This window comes from Bombina bombina, chromosome 3 (genome assembly GCF_027579735.1).
Source record: "Bombina bombina isolate aBomBom1 chromosome 3, aBomBom1.pri, whole genome shotgun sequence".
Classification (NCBI taxonomy): Eukaryota; Metazoa; Chordata; class Amphibia; order Anura; family Bombinatoridae; genus Bombina; species Bombina bombina.
Window position 1 is genome coordinate 479,310,246 of NC_069501.1, and position 9,499 is coordinate 479,319,744.

General features: G+C 37.0%; 1 protein-coding gene across 2 annotated transcripts in view; it reads right to left on the bottom strand.

Moving 5' to 3' along the window:
* The window catches only part of SRPK1 (SRSF protein kinase 1), a 179,846-nt gene extending 170,607 nt beyond the window's left edge, over window positions 1-9,239 (bottom strand). Inside the window, exon 1 of one of the 2 annotated variants that reach the window (XM_053706807.1) lies at window positions 9,163-9,239. In XM_053706807.1, the coding sequence (XP_053562782.1) occupies window positions 9,163-9,175 (13 nt within the window). In that variant the 5' untranslated portion in view covers window positions 9,176-9,239. The remainder of the gene's footprint in view (window positions 1-9,162) is intronic. The other variant, XM_053706809.1, reaches the window with a different exon arrangement.
* Between the last annotated feature and the right edge of the window lie 260 nt (window positions 9,240-9,499).

A 9,499-nucleotide genomic window follows, 5' to 3' on the forward strand; every position in this document is an offset into this window, starting at 1 on the left:
TGCATGATCATTCGCGTAACAATATCATCCAATTTCTTAGTCACAATGAAAACATCATTAATTGGGCTTATTTTGATCTGTAGAGCAGGATTACATACCACAGGGTAATGTTTGACAGTAAATTTTAAAAGTTTTATATATTATATTGGAGCCGTTAAAAAGAGAGAGTCATCAATCAATGCACTGCTGCTTTGCGGTGCTACCCGGAATTTGACTGGTCTCTTCAAACAGTACTTTGCTGTGGCTGCACTGTGTTAAGGAAAATGTACACAATGCAGCCAGAGCAAACGCTTTTTAAAGAGAACAGGCTGTTGTGGAGCAGAGCTACAAAGTGAAAGTGCTAACAGTTCCCTCATGTGTCCCATTCTTTCTGCAGACAGACTGCATTTTCTGCGATGACATCTCAGATCACAGCATGTTCTGCCTGATCACAATCTTGCACTTGTTTGCGGCAGATAATCATTTCTGAACTCCACCTGGTATATTCTGTTTCCGTTTTTTTGACCAGTGACCACAATCCCAAATTGCTTCTGCCTTTAATACCCCTAAAGCACATAACCTCCAGCAAACACAAAATTTGTTATCATATTCAATCTCTCAATTTCTAAATCTAAAAACCAAATGTGCAGGATTAATAAAATGATGATGTTACGGGTTTAGTGGTTAGATCACAGGCTGAAGTACACGTATGTTTATTGGTCCCTTTTAATAGCGTGTAGTGAGGCTATTAGGTGATGTGTGCAAATAACCCATTGTGTTCCAAAACCATAGAAGTGTGTGTGTGTCTCTCTTTAAGGGATGTGAACAAGGGGCATGTGTTTGTTCAGTCATCGATTTGTCTAGATTTTATTTGCTTAAAAGTGCTTATTATTAATTTAACATTAAGGGACACTACTATAAAAATTGGTTTCCCTTGGTTCCAAATGACTTGTTATAACTACTGCAGAGTATTAAATATGGCTTTTTTCCTTCATGTCTATTTTTGTATTTAAAAAACTTTTCTTATGAAAGCCATCACCTAGTGCATACCCAATTATTATCGGTTATTTGTAGAGCGCCAACAGATTCCGCAGCGCTAATACAATGGGCTGAGGCTGAGCCACTAAAAAAAACAAAAAAAACAAACAAACCTGCTAATCTTATTTAAGTTTGATATTAAAATGCCAATTATGGCTGGGGGGAAAATTAAGCACAACAAGCTATTTCACATACAAAATCTCTCTTCCTCATACCCCCCGCTGAAAGATCAGTGCTATGGTCTTCTCTTTACATTACTTTTCTATAGAGAAAATGTTTGTTACTCATTTTCAGTATAGATGGGATATAACAGGCAACAACCGCAAATAAATAAAAAAGGTAAAAGGAAATGTTTGCAAACAATTACAATTTAGCAGGTAAAAATAACTTTTGGGAGCACATTAAAAAGGGGAATACATTTAAGAGTGCAATGTCCCTTTAAACTAATTAAGAAAATATAAATTTTTTTATCAGTTTGACATTACTTCTTAATGTCATCCAACATGGCGGGTAACGTCAGTGTTTTGCCAAAACAAATAATTATTTTTAGATTCCAAAACATTCGGTACTTGTTAATAAGATTAAAAGTATTGTCAAGTCCTTTTAGCTGTGGAATTTGATAAAGATGTTGTTAAACAGCCAGTAAAAGTAAACTTTAATGATTCAAATAGAGCATGCAATATTAAACCGCTTACCAATGTACTTCAATTATTTAATTTGCTTTGTTCTCTTGGTATTCTTTGTTTGAAGAGTATGCCTAGGTAAGCTCAAGAACAGCAATGCACTACTGGAAGATTGCTGCTGATTGGTGGCTGAACATATATGCCTCTTTTCATTGGTTCACCTGATGTGTTCAGCTACCTCCTAGTAGTTCTCTTTCAACAAAGGATAACAGAATGAAGCAAATTTGATAACAGATTTAAGTTGGAAACTATCTGAATCATGAAAGAGCAGACCATTTTAAAATACTTTCCAATGTAGTTTGATTTTCACATTTCACTACTGGGAACTAGCTGAACAAGTAAAGTGAGCAAATGGCAAGAGGCATATAATTGCAGCCACCAATCAGCTACTAGCTCCCAGTAGTGCATTGCTGCTCCTAAGCCTACCTAGGTATGCTTTGATACAAAAAAAAAAGCAAATTAAATAAAAGTAAATTGGAATGTTTAAAATTGCTTGTTCTATCAGAATCATGAAAGTTTAAATATTACTTTTTCTGTCACCCTATCTTAAGTGTGTTCTTATCCGATTGCAAATTATAAGCAGACATGTACAATCTCAGAGGGTTTAGTATCTCTAACACGGATAACACTATTAAAAATAAAGTGTATTGCCAAATTCACTTGAAATATGTGCATCCCATATCCAAAATTAAGAGAAGTGTCAAAAATAAGACTTGTAAATTGTCACACATGCTACTCTTTGCCAGGCACATATATTGTTAAAAGACAATTATCCAAGGCAAAGAAAGCCACAGAAGACCCGTACTTGATGAACAAAGAAAGTTATTTTTATTTAGGTGTGTGATTTCAGGAACACACAAACGAACACCTGACGCGTTTCGTGCATGCGCTTCATCAGAGGCTCTTGCCGGTTACAGATTACACACACCCTCCTCCTGAGCCTATCACAGGCGTATTGACCCACTGAAGTCAGAACCTCGGTGTAGACAAGGAATTACCGTACCCATTGTGGCGGAACTGAGACAGCACAGACAAGCTACTTGGAGCAGTACTAAGAAGTTGGTTTTACCCTGGAACATTTCCTGTAGGAGAGCCTTGGGAGGCTTCCTCGCCTTGCGAACCTCGACCACAGAAGTTGTCCGGATCTTCGTCCAGCTCCATAAGAACAGGAGGAGGCAACAGAAACGCAGTACATTTATTCAGCTGCTACGTAGCAACAGCACTATCCATTGGAGAAAATAAGATAAGTACTTTACTTACTCGGGACTAAGTAAACAGTTATATGGAGCCCTTTGCATAATACCTGATACTATACAGGTCACTATGACGATTATACTTGATAAAGGACTCCTTTAAAAAAGGGACTTTTTACCTATCCATAGGTTTATACATGATACTTAGTCTCTTATGTTAAGAGTATTGGCACACATTGTTGTTCTATGTATAATATATTGTTAAAAGAAACAATAGACGCTTGCATTTTTTAGCACCTCAACCACACATATTGTAAGCCCATTGTGCAAAATTGCTATTTAAAAAAAAAAAAAAAAAAAAAAAAAAAAAACAACAACAACAACACCCACATCTGCTAGCTGGTACACTCCTTTGTAAGGAGTCAAAAACAGCCAAGATCATGGAACACACACAAAAAGTATATACATATTTGTTATGTTGTCTGAGAATCTGGGAACAGCAATTAAATAAAACTAGAACATAAAAAGGAGCTTTTTTTTAAACAAATTTGATTAACTTAAAAAAAGTCAAGCTTTCATGTGGTATACAAGCAAAGATGTAAGTGTTTTGGATGGTTTTCAAGCACATACACAAGCTTTTGCTTGATTTTCACTTTTAATAATGCATATAGGTGTCCATTTGTTTGAATTGCAGGATGCATATTCTTTCTACACAAACAGAGGGGGGGGGGGTGCACTCTGATAATCAGTGAACATATATGTAATTAGAAGCAAAAAAAATAGGTGCAAGCAGTCACAAGTGTAATGTATATGAATTAAAAAGAGTTACATCCACAGAGCTGGTGGATGTTAAAGGGACAGTCAAGTCCAAAAAAAACTTTCATTTTTCAAATAGGGCATGTAATTTTAAACAACTTTCCAATTTACTTTTATCAAAATCTTTGCTTTGTTCTCTTGGTATTCTAGTTGAAAGCAAACCTAGGAAGGCTCATATGATAATTTATAAGCCCTTGAAGGCCGCCTCTATTTTATTTACTTTTCACAGCAGGAGAGAGCAAGCTCATGTAGGCCATATAGATAGCATTGTGATCACGCCCGTGGCTAGTGGCAGACACTGCACTAATTGGCTAAAATGCAACTATATGCAAAATAACTAAAAGTCATGTGATTAGGGGCGGTCAGAAGATGCATAGATACAAGTTAGTCACAGAAATAAAAAGTGTATTAATATAACAGTGTTGGTTTTGCAAAACTGGGGAATGGGTAATAAAGGGATTATCTATCTTTTTAAACCACAAAAATTCTGGTGTTGACTGTCCCTTTAAAGGACCAGTCAACACAGTAGATTTGCATAATCAACAAATGCAAGATAACAAGACAATGCAATAGCAATTAGTCTGAACTTCAAATTAGTAGATTTTTTTTCTGACAATTTTAAAAGTTATGTCTTTTTCCACTCCCCCTGTACCATATGACAGCCATCAGCCAATCGCATATGCATACACGTACCATGTGACAACCATCAGCTATTCACAAATGCATACACACTTATTCTTGCACATGCTCAGTAGGAGCTGGTGACTCAAAAAGTTTAAATATAAAAAGACTGTGCACATTTAGTTAATGGAAGTAAATTGGAAAGTTGTTTAAAATGGCATGCTCTATCTGAATAATGAAAGTTTTAATTTGGTTGAGTGTCCCTTTAAAGCATGACAAGGCTGCACTCGGGTTCAAAAAGTAAATGTTTATTATACACCTTGACAAACCAAAACACCTAAATTAAAAATTAGCTGCAAAACACATGTCAATGCAAATCCAGGCCTGGAAAAGATTAATAGTGCAAGGAAATGACATAAGAGTTTAGTAAGTACAAGAGCACATAAGTGTATAAAACACGCTTTATACCTAAACTCAAAGTGGTTCAATCACAACAATTAATATGCTGGCCAAGCAGAGTATTGAAGCAAATAACGCTTTTATGGCGTTACAAATTTGCAAAGTTCCTTGTACTGAAACATAGTTGCCAAAAGGAAAGTGAAGCAAACGGTTTATCAACACGCTCCACAAACCAGAACATCAAAGGCAAATTTATGTCAAAAACTTGTTGCTTATAATCAGATAAGGAGCCCGGTGAATCCTTTCCAGGCTGTTTAAGTTTGCGTACCAGATTTATCCCGACTTCCAAGTTGCTGCAAATGGTGAGCGAGGCTCCGTATCTGTATGGGAGTAACTGCATGACACAGAATATTTGCAACGGAATGGTTTAACCTTAAAGGGACAGTCTAGTAGAAATTAAAATGTCATTATTCAGATAGGACTTTTAATTTTAATCAACTTTCCAATTTACTTTTATCATCAAATGTGCTTTTTTCTCTTGGTATTCTTAGTTTAAACTAAACATAGGTAGGCTCATATGCTAATTTCTAAGCCTTTGAGGGCTGCCTCTTATCACATGCTTTTTAAATCTCTTTTCAACACAAAGAGACAAAAAGTACACATGGGCCATATAGATAACACTGTGTTCAGGCACAGGGGGTTATTTAAGATTTAACACAACACAATGCTAAATTTAAGACAATAGATAACAGTCACAGTCGTGATCAGGGGGCTGGAAGAAGGTTCTTAGATACAAGGTAATCACAGAGGTAAAAAGTATATTAATATAAATGTGTTGGTTATGCAAAACTGGGGAATGGGTAATAAATAGGCTGACCATATTGCTGCTTTAAAAAGGGACACATATGAAAAATACATATGTCAGGGCTGCTTAAAGAAATGGTTTTGTATAAGAACCCTCAGATATGTATTTTTCATATGTGTTCCTTCTTAAAGCGGCAATATGGTCAGCCTAGTAATAAAGGGATTATCTATCTTTTAAAACAATAACAATTCTATGGTAGACTGTCCCTTTAAGCTGGTAACCGTAAGGGTCCTTTTAAAAGGGTTGTGCTTTCTGGACACCGGATTATAAGCAACACATTTTTGACATAAATTTGCCTTTGATGTTCTGGTTTGTGGAGCGTGTTGATAAACCGTTTGCTTCACTTTCCTTTTGGCAACTATGTTTCAGTACAAGGACCTTTACAATTTTGTAACGCCATAAAAGCGTTATTTGCTTCAATACTCTGCTTGGCCAGCATATTAATTGTTGTGATTGAACCACTTTGAGTTTAGGTATAAAGCGTGTTTTATACACTTATGTGCTCTTGTACTTGCTAAACTCTTATGTCATTTCCTTGTACTATTAATCTTTCCCAGGCCTGGATTTGTATTTACATGCGTTTTGCAGCTTATTTTTTTAATTCAGGTATTTTGGTTTATCAAGGGGTATAATAAACATTATTTACTTTTTGAACCTGAATGCAGCCTTGTCTTGCTTTAACATCCAACAGCTCTGTGGATGTAACGCTCTTTTTAAGTCGTATACATGCATATTCTATCTAAGTAAGCAAGGATGGCTTGAAGCGTATTGACACAAATTGTAAACATATACTGTTAAGAATGTGGGGGTATATTCTATAACATAGTGCAAAGCAACAGGAAAACTGTACAATAACTGGGTTTTCTAATAGACTGGCATTAAAATTTGAAAACCCTATTAAAAAAAAAAAAAAAAAAACTCTGAAAACAGACCAGAAATGTTAATATTCTTGCTAAAATGTAGTCCACTCTGACAAGGAGTAACAGATCATGGGTGCCATGTTGTCATGGCAACCAAGAAATTGAACTTGGCAACCAGAAAATGCATACCAGCTACACCCATTCGGGAAGTGTGTCACCAGTGCTCGTTCTGCATTACTGGAGGTACAGCCAATCCACTGCGCTAACCTTTTTTTCCAGCCTTTAGAAATTCTATTTCCACCTGCTGAAACCAGAGATAGACTGGAACAGAGAAGGGGGTGCTAATTAGGGGAATTACACAATTTACATAATCAGAAATGTTCACAAGGATACGGTCAATTAACTACTATTACTGTGGCTGGTCTAAAAATCTGGTGCCGACCACTTCTATTTAAAAAATAACTGCCATATCAAGATCTAAGGGAGTACAGATGTTGTAGTAAATTAATGGGAGTGTGTGTAGGAGTACAAAGGAAATTGACAGACAGTCGTGATTTTTGCACCATGGAAGTTATACATTTTTGCAAGAGGTAAGCATTGAGATTTCGCTGTCTCTTAAAAAGGGACATTCTTAAAAAAAAATTAAAAAAAATTGTTCTTTAAAGATATAATTTTTACATTAGTATATCTTGGTAACTATGTTTAACTATAGCTTTAACTAGTTTTGTTAGAATGAACCCACCCGGAAGTCACAACATTTAGGGGTCGATTTATCCTTTGCTGACATGTGAGAGATCCTTCTCCCACATGGCAGCAAAGACATGGAACACCCTCCCACTGCACCTCAGAGACTCCACCTCCTTTACAAAGTTCAGAAAGGACCTCAAAACCTGGCTCTTAGACTAAACGCCCATCCCCTCCCCCTATCCGCTTTCCTTTATCGCCTTGAGACCCTCACGGGTGGTTAGTTTGCGCTCTATAAGTAGCTGATAGAAAGATAGCAAGCTGGCGGGCTGAATTCCGCTGCCAGAATTCAGCATTGCACAAGAATGCAATTTTGCGCAACGCTGCCCGTGCCCAGCAAATCACGCGCAGGCAGGAGCTGTCAATATCCCCAGTCGGTCAAGACCAGGGAGATTTAAATTTTGCCACCTAAGAGGTGGCAAAAGGTTTAGGGAAGCAGCAGTCTGATGACCGCTGCTTGTTAAATACAGACTGCAGGTTCTCTTGTGTGAACCTGCAGTCGTAGGCAGGCTAAGCCTGCCGAAGGGTTTGATAAATTGACCACATAAAAGCACCTAAGTTGTAAACAGCTCACTATCAGGCATCAACTTTCATATGCCACTCCTAATTGGCTCACTGGCCTTGCCCCCATAGAACTTACAATGTGTTGTTGCTCCAGTGCTTGACTTTATCCATGTGTTTACCTCTTTTGGGGGGGGGGGGGGTAGGAGGGAGGTTAAACTTAGTTACCAAAGGATACTTACAGAAAAATAGCATTCCCTAAGGAGATAAAGAATGTAAATCTCAAATTTACCAAAGTCTGAGCACACCTAACATGGCATAATAAAACGTTTAACCATATCAAGCACTTCAAATAGGTGAAAATAATAAGGTGCATTATGTGAGCCAGTATACAACATATATACCAGTACTGGTATAAGTATCTGCAAGGTTCTGCACATCTAAGAGCTGAAATCTCACAAGCTACATCAGCTTGTGCCTGAGATAGATAGCTAGATTAGATAGAGATATATATATATATATATATATATATATATATATAGATAGATAGATAGATAGATAGATAGATAGATAGATAGATAGATCTCTCTCAAATAAAGTATCCACACTCACTGGACTTGTGATAAATATTGTATGTAGTGACGTTTCGGAGCCCCTTCTTCAGGGTCTGAAGAAGGGTCTCTGAAACGTCACTACATAAAATATTTATCACAAGTCCAGTGAGTGCAGATACTTTATTTGATGGATTAATTTATTCTTCCTGACACCCTGGCAGATGACATTTGAGGTGTGAGTGCAAATCCACCTGGGACATATATACATATATCAAAAAAATGTTTGAAGCCAATATAATTACATAAGCCATAACTCACAGGCTCAAAGAATTTGCCAATACAATAACTCAAAACAAAAACAAGCGTTGCAACATATTCACTCAACTAGCTCAGTACCCTGTATAGTTTGCAAACTTATAGCACCCTCCATTTTTTTTTTCTATTTGCTTGTAAATACTCCAAGCACTCTAAAACATAATACAGTAATAAGTTTCCCAAGACAAAAAAAATTATATGGGCTCCATATTTCTCAACAGCAAAAGGCAATGTAACTTATACAAGCACAATCTAATAACAAACCTTGTAAAAAAAGAACCATGATTGCTGGTACCTAACGCCTGAGGATACACCATCAACACGTCTTTTTATAGTATACACATAGAATAAAAAGTTTGTTACAATTTTATGTCTAATTAATTAATTTAGGTTGCTAACAACGTGTTGATATTTACGGATGACACGTAAATATATATAAAATGACTGCTCCCTAGAACGTATTGCTGGTGCCTGACAGAGTACATCCACTCTAACACCATAATATTTTCTGTAAGACCCTGTGATTTCCTTTCCCTAGATTCTCCTATAGCGATATATGTATATTATATTTCATTTCTACGCTGTTCCGCTCACCTTTTCTCTCCATGATGCGCCGGGTACTCAATGCGCACGCGTCATAACCCCACTACAAACTGCCACTAAGATCCTCCCAGCACAGGTCACCGGTAACGCGCTCTGTAAAGCGCATTCCCGAAACCCAAAAACAAAGCTAATGATTGGAAGTAAAGGGACCTTACGGACACGCCCCTTTGAAATCTCAGCACTCGCGTGATTTTATTTGCTTGAAACCAACCAGAGCTGTTCCTTTGACGATGGTGTTTTACTTAGTGCTTATTATTCAGGTGCTGGTTCCCTTATCGACTGCACCAATCATAAGGCTTCTTTAACACATATCTATAGAGACAGCAAG